This window comes from Pyrgilauda ruficollis, unplaced genomic scaffold (genome assembly GCF_017590135.1).
Source record: "Pyrgilauda ruficollis isolate IOZ18807 unplaced genomic scaffold, ASM1759013v1 scaffold19, whole genome shotgun sequence".
NCBI classification, from domain to species: Eukaryota; Metazoa; Chordata; class Aves; order Passeriformes; family Passeridae; genus Pyrgilauda; species Pyrgilauda ruficollis.
This window is the reverse complement of record NW_024518095.1, coordinates 6329013-6345672: the sequence shown is the minus strand read 5'-3', so window position 1 is coordinate 6345672 and position 16660 is coordinate 6329013. Positions and strand designations below refer to the sequence as shown.

Sequence of the window (16660 nt, the reverse complement as noted above, 5' to 3'; positions counted from 1 at the left end):
TCAGGCTGGACATGAGGGAGGTGTTCCAGAAAAAACTGGACTTAGTGCTAAGGTCTGTTTGACATGATGGTGATCAGTCAAAGGCTGGATTTGACTTTAGAAGTCTCTTCTAACCTAAATGATTCTGTGAAGATGTCCAGCTACAAAGTACTGAGACCCACTTAAGCCAATGTTGTAGCCAAAATTTATCAAAATATTCCTCCACATTTCATACTTGTATTTAAGCCCCCGACCCACCAAACCTGAAATCTTATATTCTTCAGACCCTTTCAGCAGTTTAACTGCGTCTCATCCCATTTAATCTCCATTCAAGAAACAAGGTAAGCAGAAGTTTCAGAACTGTTCTTCAGGGGTACTTGGTAATTCAACAACAACTTTGGACATGCACAGTAATTTATTTTATCTGACTTGGTGGAGAACCTAAGCAGAACAACATCTGTATCTGCAAAGCAAACTTAGCCCACTATTTTCATATGGAGATGAAAACACACGAGTAACGAAGAAATTATTTTACAACACTCTCTAAAGTGATTGAATAGTATAATACTTCAGTACATGTAAATCTATACTAAATTAATGCAAGAACAGAAATAAAATCTAGGAAATCCAACTCTTATACCTCCCTTCTTTCAAGGCAAAACAAGGTCCATTTAGCATAGAAAGAACATTCAGCATGGCAAGGAAATAAAGTAGTGGAAAATGCAAAGCATTGTGCACTCCCCTGAGAATACTGTCCCTAAAACTGGAAAATCCTAGCAAAACCTAAGTGAGGTTGCAGCCATCTGTACTGAAATGTTGCACATCTGCTTCATTTCTAGTTCCCAGCTCTCTGCTCCAACCAAAGATTTTTTTTTTTCTTTTGTTGTTGTGGGTTTTTTTTTGGTTTTCGGGAGTTCTTTATTAATTTAGGTGATGTGTTTGTTTGTTTGGGCTTTTTTAGGTCATATATAGGCAAGTGAATGGCTCCTGGCATTCCTAATAAAAACTGCATGCTAGTTGGTGTATGCTCTCTTTTTGGGCAGATACACACATGCTGAGACTGAAGAGCTGCTGCTCCCCCCTTGGGTAAGAAGCAAGATCAAGGGGTACACGTCCATACACGTACTTTGGTGTCAAATGCTGGATTAGGTTGGGTGGATCTCAGGGGCCTACAGGAAGGGTGGAGAGGGACTTTTTGCAAGGGCATAGGACAAGGGGGAGTGGCTTTAAACTGAAGAAGGGCAGCATTTAGATTGGGTATTAGAAATAAATTCTTCACTATGAGCATGGTGAGGCACTGGAACAGGCTACCCAGAGCAGCTGTGGCTACCCATCCCTGTAAGTGTTTAAGACCAGGTTGTGATGGGGCTTTGAGCAACCTGGTGTAGTGGAAGGAGTTCTTGCCCATGGTACAAGGGTTGAACTAGATGGTCGTTAAGTTTCTTCCAACCCAAACTATTCCATGATTCCATGATCTCCAGTAATTCTGCAGTCATTTTATAATAGAAAAGAGAGCACTCGAACTTTCTCTGCCTTTCATGGCTGTCAAAGTTTCCTTCTTGCACATAACCATGGAAGGGCCTGTAGATACTATCCATCTATGGTCAGCTTCAATCAGTTAACTGAGCTTCCACAAGTTCTGAAATGCCTTCAAAAGGACCCACGGCAAATTGCTAATTAAACTGGTAAGATACAGTAAGTATCAGAAACCAGACAGGATCAGTATCCTAAAAAAGAGTTTACCAAACTTAAAGTTGTTGTGAGTCTCTACTGGCAGTGGGAGCTGCTAACAAGGTGTCTGTAATAAATGCTCAGGGGGCTGAACCATCCTTTGCATCCCACAAACTGGAATTCCCTCCTTCAGAAGGAGTATGTTTCCCTATCAGATTTTCTCTAGAAGTATGTGAGTTCATACTTCAAACTGCCATTGACTGTTAAAATAAAAGGCTTAAAACAGCCTTCTTGATTTGCATCCCAGTGTCAGTAAAGCTCAAATTCAATATTCAGTAGCACGTAAGAACACCTGAAGCTCTGTCTGACAATACCTAAAAAAGAATTCATTGACCAGTTTTTTCTGGAAACTAAAAACCAATTATTTATGACATAGCAAAAAATACTTACATTACAGGTCTACTTTATGTTTTTGCTTTTGCCACTCTGATGTCAACAGCAGCAGTGGTATTATTTAACATAAACAAATATAAATAAAAGGTAAAAAATCCCACTTATTTGTTGATAAATGTGTTAAATTGCTTTCTTTTCCACATGGGAGTAAGAATTAAAACTTAAATACCCATTATTAACCAGGAATAATGAATACTGAATGTGTGTGAAACCTTACAGCATGTGTGACACTAAATAAATTGTTCTATGCAAAGAAAAGAATCACCTTTCATATCGTCCTGAAAACTTGCTTTGATAGCAAAGTTACATCAGCCTGTACATGTACAAACAGTAACAGGCAAGGATACTTAAGGTAAGAGAGGATTGCTTACGATGATCCATAGCAGTTAAGAAAGTAAAACTAAACAAAAAAGTTAGTAGAATAGGCCTGAGGACAAAATATTCTGGATTGTGTAAGTAAGTCCATGAGAGCAGAGAATAGAAATCCCACGGCTAGCTTAAAATTTCCAAATGGAACTTAAAAGCAGCATTTATACTGACTTAAAGATGGGTGCAAAGATCCACTTTAGGGGTTGAGCTGAAATACTATGCCACATATTTACTGGAATAATATATTTAACTTTCTAGTAATTATGAAATTATTTCAATTAATACTGATCTTGACAGGATAGGGAATAATTTCATCTAGACAGCAACCCTGACAGGCAAATAAACACTTAAAAATTAATTTTCTCTCCCATAAAGAATTCCGTGTTTTAGAACTATAGCATCAATGTAAAAAGGTTTTATAATCTTGCACTTAAATTAATTCTCCTTACTGAAAAGTAAGAAGAAAATTCAAGCAGCTTACTTCAGACAACTTCAGTCAGGATTTCAGTAAATGTGCAATTGTAGAAAGCACTTTTCGTGTCAGAGCTACTTCCTTTCCTCTCTCATGTCTCCTCAACAGCAGCAAAATATAGACAAAACCTCAGTGAAAAAAAAATCAGCGTCTTTAACCTCAGCATACTTTCCACATGCTCTAGGATGGGAAACCATGTAACAAACATGTGTCATCAGAATTTTTCTGCTTTTTACTTTGCTTTTAAGGTGAATTTGAAGTTTATCATTCTTTTTTTTTTTTCACTTTTCACTACCATGTGTCAAATCAGAATTAATTTTATTCAATTTCCTAATAGTTTAGGAATTCTCATTACTCTGCTACTTTGTTGAACTTCCTTCTTCGGTCTATCATCTATTAAAAATATAAAAGTAGAGCCTATAGTTTATTAAAAAAATACATTATTTGATTTTTCTTGAAAGAAGCTATTCAGCCTTCTTTACTTTTACAGTTATAGTAAGAGATTGCAATTTACCAGAATTCTTTTTTTCCAGCTCCTTATAGATCTAATTTCCTGAAATATTTAATAATTACTTCTGCATTTGTTAGAAAAAAATTACTTTGCTGTACTTTTTTTTGCATCCAAAGCAACATGGTGTTACCAAACATTGCTGTTCTTGTTAGGGTGAGTCTGTATTAGTCTTCCTCAGAGGAAATGTCCACTACAGAAATTAATACCAGAGGTAACAACATTACCAAGGAATGCTAAGGTCGCACAACATGCATCCAAGTTCTTATTTATTTATCAAAGGTGAAAATATCACAGAATTAATTCTAGTATGCAACTCATTTTTCATGCAACAAAAATCTCAATTTTCCCCAAAATCATTCTCTAGCTTCCTGTGACCAATGCTCAATTTGCCTGCTCAAAGTTAAATAAAAATTTCAAAATAATATTCCAGTTCAATTTTTTACATTATGGAATACACGAGCCTAGAAGAAAAGATATTATTGCTTCTTATGGCCATTGTGCCGGGGGAAAATAATCACATTCCTTGTTGCAATATCACTACAAGTACAAAACTTTAGAAAATACTGTCTCTCTCCTTACTAGCTATCAACTGATTCTTAATGTTGGGGGAATTTCTTTCAGGATGCAAATAAAAAGAAGAGAATCTATGTAGATCTTGTGAAAAGCCATTCAGAGAACCATTCAGTGTTCCTATCTCTCCGTACCTCAGGAATGCCCAACAGGAGGATGGAGTGTACATCACTCAAGCACTGGATCCTGAGTTTCGGAGTAGTACTCAGGATTCCAAACAGAGACAAACACGGTCTTAAAAAGTATTGCTAAGCATCAAATAGCAGCTGCAACGTTTACCACAGGTAGAAAAAGGAGACACTGAAGAGGTTACTATTATCCTTATACAATGGGCTTTTTTTTTCCTCCTATCCTAGTAAAAAGAAATGTGTCTGCACAAGCTAAAACCACAATTCCACTGGTATGTGAAACTACACAAGGCTCATTGCTCGTAAATAAACGGAACACGTTCATTTGACTCCAGAAGAGAAACCTATCCTTTCTAAAGGTAATTACTTCCCCTCTGATGATCTTAGGCAATAATAAAATAGCTTTAAACAGCATCTTGGGGAACCTAAGGAAGTATACCATGCAACAAGCTGAGCAATTCAATTCAATTTTCCTTTTGTTTGTGTTTTCTTTTTGAGGAGTGATGCTTTTGTTTAGAAGTTTGCAATTCCCTTGCACTTAGGAAAAACTATAAAAGCAGGGCTCACCACTAAAACTGTCAGTTACAGATTCTTGGGTTTTCCTGCAGCACTACAAAGTCAGCAGAGGCAAGGAGTCACATGTGCAATTGGACTAAAGAACCTCCTCTATCCTTCAGGGCAACTGGAATGTTAATTCCTGAGGGGACTTCGCACAAACTATGCAAAATCATTGGGTGGAGTGGGGGAGGAAATAAAAACAGCATGTATCTAATTAATATCTAGGTGCCAAATGGCTGTATAGACAGAGAAGGACACTGAACTTTATTCTCTTTAAAATGGATGTTTAAAAACACATCAACAGACATGCAACTATTTCATGCAATGTTCCATGAAATGAAATGCCTTTTTAGCAAACAATTCATAAATTGGGCTGCAGGTGAAAAGATTTCTTATTCTATGAAATACCTAAGCATGTGGAACCACAAAATATAGTTACAACATGCTGGAATCACATCTATTGAGTTCAAGGCTTCAAGGTTAATCTGATTTGATCTGTTGTTTTTTAGAGAAAAGAAGAGTGTGATACAGTATCTACAGATGCTCTGACACAGAACATTACTGACAGTATTAATGGACAGAATAGGACCAATAGATTAGGACAGCTGGGGAGGGAAAAAGCTATAGCTTTCTGATTTGTTAATGCCTCTTGGTCTACAGTATAGAAAAGAAGCATCATGGAAATATGCCTCCTACTTAGAAGAAGTTATTTATTTCAAAGAACTCTGATTTTCAAACAACAGAACATTGAATTCCTAAGTATGGTTAAGGAGAGATTGTACCCAAAAACTAAAAAAAGCACTCTCTGCACCCATCCCACATCCATTTTAAATTCCTAAGTGCAGTGTGGTAGCGTCCTATTTAATTTTCTAAAGCAAAGTAATAAAATGTTTGCAAGTAGAATTTCTAAAATGCCAAATAATGCTTTCCATTCTCCAACTCAATGCTGTGGGAAGAGCTTTCAATTTTAACAAAACTCCTAAAAGAAGTCTTATGTCCTTCTACCTCCCAAAGAAAACAGGAAATAAGAGAGACAGCTCCTTATCTTCCACAAGCAAGCCAGTGTTTTAGACAACCTTTTTTTTCTGTCAGACATCAGGAATTAAGGTAATGAACGTAAATAACAGGAGAATAAAAAGTCAGAGAGTTTTCCGAAGATTTTTGTGTTTTACTCTTGTCGTTGTAAAAATACATGGCTGACAGTGTATTTAAAGTATCTACACAAAGGAAAAGAGATACCTTAGCTACTTTCCTCCAGTTAAGACAGTCAAAGAAGTAATATGTTCCCCTCTCGTACGTATTGGTTTTCATTGTTGGCTCCATGCCGGGTGCCCTGGTGATCCATACTCGTTCTTCTTTGTGGTATCTCCAATCCCGGTTAAATCTTTCATTTGTAATAAAAAGGAAAAATAATTCTTAGTGTTAGTTATCAGAAACTGACTTAATAAACTAACTTTAAAGGTTTCAATCAGAACTGTACACTGCATTCAAATCCCAAACAAAACTTCTACAACATGGTTAAACCTGTGATTTCATACCTCTTCCATAGAGTTATTACACCTCAAACTAAAATACACAAGAAACTTCAAGTCTGGTAGGTTCTAGCAGCAAACTCTTCTTCTGAGTATTTACTTGGTTCTTATTTGTTTGATGACAGGCAAATTACACATTCAATAATGACTGGCATCTGCCATTTTTTCCACAGTGCTTCATAATGCAAAATACATGAGATGGGCTTTTGATTTCCACTACACAAATGTAAAAAAACTCCATACAAAATGACACCAAGGTTGGAGGAAGTATTTTTAAAAAAGCTCTACAGTTCTAGATTGACTAAGCTTCCTGCTTTCAATGTCTAACTTGTTTGGGTGTTCTGGTTTTTCTTTTGGTTTTGTTTGTTTTTTTTTCTTTTTAAATATTAAATTTTTATTTTTTAAATATATTGCAATAGATTAACTCATATAAGACTGACAAAACAGTTTGAACGTACAGCTCTACTGCTGCTAATAGCTGTAATACATCTCCTCCATTCATGTAATACAGATAAAACAGGAGATCTTCTCCATATCGGCCAAGTTTTATTGCAGCCAGCTGCAAAAGATTGAAGAAAATGAGGATGAAAAATCACAATAGATAAATGTTTTAAAACACACTACCCCACTTAAATAACATAAGAATACATCCAGAACTTCCATCCTTCTAGTCTAAGTGTGTTGAAAATGATATTCTAACACAACAGGAGTAATAATTACTAAAACAATCAATTTTCCTTCACTTTTACTTAACCTTTCCAAGTTAAAGGATACAATAGAAAATCACAATGTAACAAACCAGCAAGACAGAATTTTCTCCCTGTTATCTGTGCATTCCCATCTACGTCTTTTATTTCAAAAAACCCAAAACCACAACTTCTGCATGTATTTGCTCCCTTCACGCCCTATTAAGTAACACTACTAAAATTTCTTACGCTATTTTTCAATGATCCCTTCAAACAGTGAAAGAAAATATATCTCAAAAAATCTCTTTTCATGTAGATATGGAATGCAGCAGACAAATGAGAACACAACTCTGAGCTTATCTCAAGAAGAAATACCTCAATTTAATTTGCCATGTGAATTATATCACAAAAAACTTCAACTTCACATGAAGGGCAAACTCTTAAAAACATGTTGTGCTTTTTAGCTATTCTTTTGCATGCCCACTCTCTTTTTGTAGGATATAATGGGTGTTTGATGTGTCCCATCAGCCTGTTAACACTGCTTCTAGAAAGATTGAGGACATGCAAAAAACGGACTGATTTTGAACTATTTTGATCTATCTGAAAGAAAACTTAGAAAATTACTGGTAATAAATTCACAAAAAATGCACGCACACGCACACACACACCTACTCACCTTATCCCTAATGTGAATGTTAGTTAAGTATTCAGATGGAACATGGAAGTCTAAAAAAGAATCGGAATTGATGCAACTATTAAGACATGTAAATGAATATAATTTACAAATATTAATACCGAATTTAATAGTTATTTCTCTCTTACCTATGTCTTGAGGTCGACAAGGTGATGATGCCCATGGGGATGCAAATTTGGGATAAAGATTTCTGAAGAAAAAAGAAAGTATAAATTTATAAAAATTAACCTCCAAACCACCCAACCAAAAAAACCCTCCACAATCAATTTCGCAAACCTAAGAGCTATATCACACAACCAAATCCCTAGCTGGAGTGAGAAGAAAAAAGGAAACTTTCCTAAAGCAGTTACATTTATTATTTTTCTTTTTAATATGCACAGCAAGATTGCATTTAAATTGCCATGGGAAACTACAGGGTCAAGATTTCCTTTTATATCCATCTTTCCTTCAAGTTAAGTACCAGAGAGTCCCAACCTTTCTCGGGTACCCAGTGTTGTTATGCAGGGTTTCAATTTAACTAGGAATAGTTGTCACAAGCCTGGTTGGTTCTGATTTATTAGCCTATGATTTAAAAGGGGAGGAAAAATTTGTACTGGCAGGTTATTTTTTAAAACTAACTGGCAAAGATTTTACTCTTTTTCAAAACAGGAGTTAGAAGGGATAATAAACCACTAGCAATATATAAAATTCTAAAATTTTGTTTCTAAAAGAACATTCATTGTGCTAAGTCTTTATGTCACATATGTTGGTGTTTTTACCAACCAAACTACCACACAGGGCAGCAACATTTGCCTTTTCGTATGTGATGTAGTTTTAATTTTTCAAACAACAATCCACAGAGTAAGGGAAGAACATTGAACATAAGGAAAGATGGCACGCCAGACACCGAGGTCTGCATGGGCTGTTTGCAAAGCTTTTCTGCAGCAAGAAGTACAACCAGCTTTACAGCATAGGAACTGTCTGCATCAAATGTTAGCTCCTATCCTCTCCATCCCAGAACCTAAATACACCATACACAGTAATTAAATACTAAAAATACAGTTATTTACAGCATAGCTGCTAAGAAATGCAGAATAATAAGGAGCCATTTTTCCTGTGCTTCATATCCACATTCATCAAACTTCCCTGATTACATGCAGCTCCATATAAATTTATGAAATATGGAAACTATGTGCGTACGCTGTCTGGTCTTTGCTTTTTTAATATAGTATGTGCAAACCTTAAAATATATATATACTGCTCTGTCTATAAGGCTAACACTATATAAATCTGGGATGACACAAAAAGGTGTGAGATTTTCAGCTGAAAGTCGGAGCACCAGAATTAATTTTTTCTCACAACTGCAGTCATCTGAAAGACATCAGTTTTGTCTAAACTGATCTGAGTTCCTTCAGTAATTAGTGTAAAAAGAAAGGCACCCTGGGTTGGCTGGTTATTCATCTCCCCTGCCTACAGCACTTCTACTGTTTGTGCAGTCACTAACTACTTTTCTCCCCACCGCCTCTACAGCAAACCTAGATGACTAAACTAGTTTGTTTAGGTGAACTGAGTCACTGGAAGTCAACTACTTTCATTTAAACTAATCTTCAGTGCAGCCTAACGCTGCAGGTGTTCTCTTCATCATTACACTATATAAATCTAATTTATCCCCAAACTGGCGAGAGCTAAGTGCAAATATCCCCAAGGAATATTATTATTAGAAAAGGAATGCATACAATACATTTATAAACAGTATACTGTCAATTCCTTGAAAAAAGTCCTAAAGAAGTTAAGAGAATAAGCAAAGCCACTAGGTTTATTGAAAGCTTGCCCTGAAGCACAGATCTCTTTGTTATGAAAATTTTATTTTACTGTCATTACATTTTCAAATTTTATTTGGCAAACCAGCTTGTGGGTTTAATAGTCAAGTGAACTAAGTGAACGGATTATGAATGACAGCATAATAAAACCAGAAATGAAGACAGGATTAAATCCCAGAAACTTACTCAGGAGAGTTGAGATTGAGACCTAGTGTTGTTAAATCACTTCCTAATGCAAGATGTACCATTCCTGGATCTGTCTCTGCTGCCCTGATGAATGTTAACAAGCCAATCATTCCAAACTGGTCCGTCACCATCCCTTGAGGAATGTTGGTAACCCGACCTGGGAAAGAAGAACAAATCAATTTTCTCCTTTTAAGAAGTACAGGAATCAACAAGGCAATCTAAATGACTGTCAAAGCTTTTAAAGCAGAAAAAGTGGAATGACACATACCATCAGGTAACACCTGGATCCCTTTTTTCTGCTGGTTGTTGTTTTGCGTAGTTGAACTTTTATCTCCAGGAAACTTGGGCCCATCTGTGCTGGATGATGTTTTGCCTGATGTACTCAAATTCTATTAAAGATAATTTGCAGAGTTGGTATGATTAAAAAAAAAAAATGGAAATATGTATCTTTCCAAATGGAAATACAGATCTTTTCAGTCAAGCACTCAAAGCCAGTACATCAAGTCACTTCAATAAATGGCATCAAGTTGAAATCCCTTAGTTCTGCTAACAAACCTTATGTATTATTTACCATTTTCTAAAGTATTCCTGTCATGCAGAACTACTATTAATAGGCTAAAAGTTTGCAGTTTAAAAGAATAAATTATTTTATACTCGAGTTGGAATACACAGTGGATATTCCAAGTGCCTGTGACTAGAGTTTCCTCTGGATCACCATATCATGGATTTCAACATAGTCCTGCTCCTGAATAACACTCCATGACACAGTAACAGATAATACTCAAGTCAATTTCAGGTGGAAGCAACATACAATTGGCACATTTGCAGCTATCAGAAAAGACACAAAAACACAATGCCTGATAGAAACACTAAGCCGCACTATGTCTGGCAAGAAAACAGACTATGCTCCAGAAATCTATACACTGACAAAATATATTTCCATATGTATAATTTCTAACAAGTCTACAGTTATACAATTAATCACATTTACTCTCTCTCTCTCTCCTTACTGTACACAGTATTAATGCTATCAGAACATTTTTCTCATGATAAAACTGCCCACAACACTTGGGGGCCAGACTTCCTCACGTCTCCTTTTTTGAACAGTTCATTTTTAGTTCTTACATGAGTTGGTAGTCATGTCTACTACTAATTCACCAGTATTTACGGCACTGTCATTAACATATTTCTTGCAATTAGAAGTACTAAAACAATCAGAAACTAGAACATTTGGTCAAACCCTGCAGGCAAGTGTCCTCTGCCATTCACATTTCAGTTACCTTTTGTTATTACATTTTTTATTACAAAGTTTTCAGAGTAAACAATGAAGAAAAGCCCCTAATTTTATGCCCTAAGCTATATATCTAACGCACAATAATTATACCAATACTTAAGATACAATGTACCTCACTAGCCTACAATATAGTCATCAATGCTCTCTATTAAGAGAGCTTGCTCCCTCTCATTCCACATCTCCACTAAGCATTTCACCTTAAAGAGATATTGTACCACCTAACTTTTAAAGGACTGGACAACTTTGAAGAAAAATCTTATAATGTGTAGATTACTACTACTGATGAGAAGCATCAGTAGCAAAAAGATAAGCTACAACTGATAGAAAAAAATTACAAATTGCAAACTTAAAAAATATTAACAATTCTCAAAAATAAGTTTTGATGCATCCAAGCAGAGTGGCTGTTTGGACCACAAACCTTGCTGACAAATTCCATTTACAGAATTATATTTTAAATGCTGCTTATACAAAATCTCTCATTAATTGAGAAGGGCAACATTGAAAATCTCTTATTTCAAATATCATCACTGACCATTTTAAAATATAATCATCAAAAGAAGTATGAACACTGAAAATAAGAGAAGATTTAAGATTTGCTTACAGATTTATTGTCATCATTACTTGATGTTGGATCTTTGTAGCTGGAGCCTGGTAATGCTGGAAAATCTTCATTGTGTATTGAAAAGTCCTGGGACTGCTCACTTGCTGGTTTTGTTACCATCCCAACTATCATCAAAATGAAAGCAAGAATAATATTAAATGACTGCCAAGTAAAAATTTTTTCTTCAGCTGATCTTGCTTACTGTCCATTTTCATTACACGCAAGCTGTACAGCGATGACTTAAGAAACAGGTAAAGCAAAACAAAGCATATTCATTCAAAACATCCACACATATTAGACTAAAGCCTCTTACTGAAGTGTGAGCTGAGAAACACTCGGGGTTAAATTCATAGGCACAATCCACTGCACCTGTTTTGCACATCTAAATAATCAAATAATCTTTACAGGCATTGTTAAAGCTGTATTTAGGTAAATTCACTGATAAGGATATACTGCTTTTAAAAGTATAATACATTTTTTCTCCATCCCCTAAGTGCATGAAGAATTTTTTTGCATAATCTCTTCAGAAGCACGTATTCTCAAAGGACAACAAGCTAACTTGCAGCAGAATATGTTAACAATTAAATACTTGCCTGTGACATGAAAGTGACTCCTACCTTCAGTATGAAAACTGAAAACATTTAGCCTGCAACTCTCAGTGCTCTGATCCTAACTTAAAAAAAGCAGCCCAGTCACATTGGAACATGGATTCTGACAACTGAACAGGAACTTTTTTTAATGCCAGTTCAAACCAAACCAAACAAGCCACCACACCACACACACAAGGGTGACTAGACTTTGCTGAGCCATAATACAGTGATTTGGTTGCAAAGAACACTGCACTAGAAGAACAGAACACAGAAGGAAGTCTAGGTCCTGGTTTTTGAAGAGTCTTAGTAGATGGACAGGACTAAAGGACTAAATGGTTCAGTAGATAACAACACATGACTTTCTTCAGTGTTCTGGAATTAGAGATCAAAGTTTCTTTATTTAAGGAAAAAAAACAACATTGAGTTAATCTTGCTTCTGCTGTTCAGCCTCTTCATCCAGTTATTACAATTTCTTCCACTGGCTGAATAAAATTGATAATTAATTAACTTTAATAGATATTCTTATTCCATCTAAAAGTTATGTGAAGTACAATTTTCCTGAATAATTAAGCATGAGGAAAGTAGGTCTCTGCTCTGTTTCGAACTTGCTCTTTCTTGTCCACAACCAAAAGTGCTCTCCACATTTTGTGCTGGAAGACAATATCCAAAGTTTTTCATATTTTCATTTTTTGACTGTTTTTACCTCTATACACATCTGCTGCACTAAGCAGATGCTCAGGGTAGCTCTCTAGAGAACTTTATTTCATGGTATATCATGCAGTCATGCAAACAGCTATGCTAGCAGCAAAATGGGGAAATGGTGTAAGCAAAAGAGCAATTACAGACATTTTTATGCTGCAGTGCTGTTTAATACTGAATTCAAGCTCCGTGCTGGAAGTACATCTGTGTGGATTTCCCTCCCATCTTCTATCAATTTTTCACATACTGTCTTCTTTTTCCAGAGCTGGAACTAGATTGTCCTTAGGGTTCCTTCCAACCCAAGCCGTTCTATGTTGGACAAAATCTTAAATAAGCCTCAAGCTGTACTAAGTCTCCATTTATGCTTGGTTTTGAGTGTCTTTATCCGGGGAAGTTACATTTTCCCCATGTTAAACAATTCAGTTTAACTTGTTTAACACTTTGTCACAGCTATCTCATGCAGAGGGCCCTGGTTATGCCAAATCCATGAGGCTACTATCTCTTGATAATGTGGTATCTCTTTCGTCCAATTGAAGTTGGAGCTATCTCTAAAAAACACTAGTGTTTTATAGTTAGAAAACACTAGGTTATTTTTGGTTCAAAATTTGACAAGTTTCACAAAAATAACTTATGGTTATAAAAGCAACTTTTCACAAGAGCTGATGCAACATGCGTAACAAAATCTACTAAAGCAGTAACAAAAAGAAAGTTTTGTGCCTCACGCTAAGCTTACCTGAATTTTGTCAAGACCCAAATAGTAAGATTTGTATCCACCTAAAGGTTTTTCCTTTTATTATTTTTTAACCTGTACAGCAAGAATTATATGACATACTTGGAATCTGAGTAATAATAATTGATGCTTACAGGTTATTTTTCGAAATCTGATGTTCATCATAGGGATGACACTGAACAGTACAACACCAAATACTATCAAATAAATGGTGAAAGTTTACAGTACATTTACAGCTTATGACTTTTTACACAGTAACACCTCTACTAATAAAACACTATTCCTGCAATTTGCTACTCAGACATCAACAGATCTTGTCTACACGTAATTTGAATAAAACCTATTGCCTAAGAAATTTCTAGAGTGAGCAGCCTCAGAGCAATCATACCATACAGACCAAAAACCCCAACAATCCCTACTGACAGTAAAACTTAAATACATATGTTCTAATACTTAGGAAAGTGAGTCTCCAATCACAGGTATCAATTATTCATTTTTAAAAGTCGTAGCAGCTCACCTGTCTGGCGAAAAAGAATTTTTGAAAAGACTATCTATTGTCTTATGAACAGCAACAGGTGAATCAAGCAAATTTCATGTCATTCAAAGAGCTTTCAAAATTATGGTCTTACCATAGGGTGCCCTTCCAGCTAAAGGGTTTATTAATGGAGTTGGATTGCCACTTCCTTCCCTTCTGTTTCTGTCTGCTAGTGCTGGAAAATCTGAGAGGTCCAGTCCTGTCACATTTTCACTTCCATCTACAATAACAACAGGTATTTTTAACTGCCTTATGTATTTCTGCCAAAGATTTTATTATAAACAAGATAAATGTGAGACATATTTTCTTTCAAGCTGATCTTTTTTCTCAATCCACAGTTATTTCATATAACTACAGCCTTTGTATTACAAGCCTACCCAAAAGAGCATCAGTATGTTTGAAGCTTGTTTTCGAACAACAGATAGTAGCATTTAGTAAAGTCTGCTCTTGAATTAAAAGTCTGTACATGTAAAAGACAAACTATCAAAATTTCAGTTCTAGTGTAGATATTTAAATTTGTTTTAAATCTGTTTTAAATTTGAAGAATTATCAAGACGAAATTTGAGAGAATAACCCATATTAGCAGCAGCAGCAAAGAGCTCTATTGTCCTTAGATAAGGTAAGATACAGCTGAAGCAGCTGAAAAGCCAATGCAGTGCAAGTTACATGGGAACACTTCCTGATTTGCAGCAGGAAATGCTACAGAGGTGAGGCCAGAGCTGCAGCTCTATAAAAATGTCACAATGTCTTAGGGAATGCCCAAACCATTCCACTCTTGTGACATCACCAGCACCTCAGGTTGCTTCATATACGCAGCCACATACAGAAACAACAGCACACGTTAATCTAAATCCTTTACGGACAAAGATATTTTCCCCTCTCTAGTTCATTAAATTTGGGTGAATAAGTAATTCCCAGAAAAAAATCACAACCTAAACAACTGACTGAAAGGATTATATGATAAACCAGCTGTTCAAAAGGAATTTGAGATTTTAAAAAAGTGCTTTCCCACTGCTTTTACATACCAAATGTTTTCATAGAATATGGATAAATCTTCTCCAATACTCTTTTCAAGTTCAAGAGCTGTTTTGCATTTCTAACTGAATAAGTATAATCTATAGGCACGTGACGTACAGCAAATACACTACAGAACTATTTTCACTTTGTCTTCAAAAGTATTAAAATCTACTGCTATAAAGTAGTACCAGTTACCTAGCACTGCTTTTGGAGCAGCGTTTCTATGGCACATCTGAAAATTGTTAGAAAGTTGCACTGCAACAGAACAAAGTATTATTAATTAGACTTATTTTTAAAAAAATCTCTACTGTAGTTTAAGGTGAACATTAGAGAGAGTAAACTCACCCGTTCCATTAAAAATGTTACTTGATAAGGAGTTATTCATTCCAAATGCCTGATTTCTGTTCATCCCAAATCCAGACATACTGTGAAAAAAATTCAGGAAGTCAGACAAAAAGTTATATATACTTTGTATTTCTAGTGGAAGATATTAAGGGGAGAAAAAAAATGGTATTATTTCAAGCCTAAGCAACCCATAGTAGCCAAACTTGGTTTTCAATTATTTTCTGAAAACACTGAGCAGCAGTATCAGGCACTACTCAATCAAGTCAACTGGAATGACTTCAAAACAGCTTAGTTTTTTAATAGCCATTGTGTATTAAGACATCTGTCAACAAACAAGTTATGACTAACATGATCATTACTCAGTAATTTCACATACAAAAATGAAGCAGCATTAAATGCAGTAGTTAAAAGCCAGGTTGCAATCCATTCACGGGCAGGTGGGAAGCTGGATCGTGAAAAAGACCAAGTTTGTCATGACCCATTTATAAGCTGAACAGTTATGGTGTGCAGTCATGACTATGTACACATGGCGTTACTGTGAGCAGAGGGATGGTCTCTGTCATACAAGGACACGAGCTGAAGTTTCATAAAGTCAAGCAAAAAGTTTGAAAACATCTAAGTATCATATAGGACTACTGTTTTTGCACAGACAGCTTCACAAATAATCCACTTCTTCCTGTCGAGAAGCCCAAAGGTAGGCCCCCAGCTGAGTGAAATGCTGAATATCTGCCCTGTGGGAAATCACAACATCCACTTCTTCCTGTAACAGGACAGAAGCTGATATTTTGGAAGTTTCCATAAATAAAAATATGAAAAGGTTTCCTAGTGGAAATTTTACCTATGCAAACTTTTTACATTTACGAATGTAAAGCACTTAACTCTAATTTGAAACACCTTCAAATGCTTCATGTTCAAAAACCTAGCCTAAAAACTTTCATTGCTCCAACTAAACAACTATTCAGAAAATGCTTCTTGAAAGTCACATAATTCATGCACCTGACAAGCAAATGCCATAATTTCTGTTCCCCAAGAGTAATTTCAAAATTTTATTAAACACCTTAATTAGCTATTGGATACGTATACTATACTTCCATAGGTTAATAAACTGTGGAGTAAGAGCCAGTCGTTGTTTCAGAGATACTTCCTTCTCAATTTGTAAAACTTGTAGCTTATTGAAAGTGAGCAATGCAAACAATAAAAGATGAGCATTTTAATTCAAAAGTTCCTACACACAGGGATTT

At 35.7% G+C, this 16660-nt stretch overlaps 1 protein-coding gene across 2 annotated transcripts in view; it reads right to left on the bottom strand.

The window, feature by feature from the left end:
- Positions 1–16660, bottom strand: part of CNOT2 (CCR4-NOT transcription complex subunit 2) — an 85318-nt gene that overhangs the window by 1598 nt on the left and 67060 nt on the right. For both annotated transcript variants that reach the window (XM_041465588.1, XM_041465587.1), the window contains exons 6-14: positions 15420–15499; positions 14152–14277; positions 11504–11628; positions 9877–9997; positions 9609–9765; positions 7752–7813; positions 7606–7655; positions 6702–6802; positions 5951–6095 (exon numbers count right to left, since the gene is read on the bottom strand). In XM_041465588.1, coding sequence (XP_041321522.1) covers positions 5951–6095; positions 6702–6802; positions 7606–7655; positions 7752–7813; positions 9609–9765; positions 9877–9997; positions 11504–11628; positions 14152–14277; positions 15420–15499 — 967 coding nt within the window. The remainder of the gene's footprint in view (positions 1–5950; positions 6096–6701; positions 6803–7605; positions 7656–7751; positions 7814–9608; positions 9766–9876; positions 9998–11503; positions 11629–14151; positions 14278–15419; positions 15500–16660) is intronic.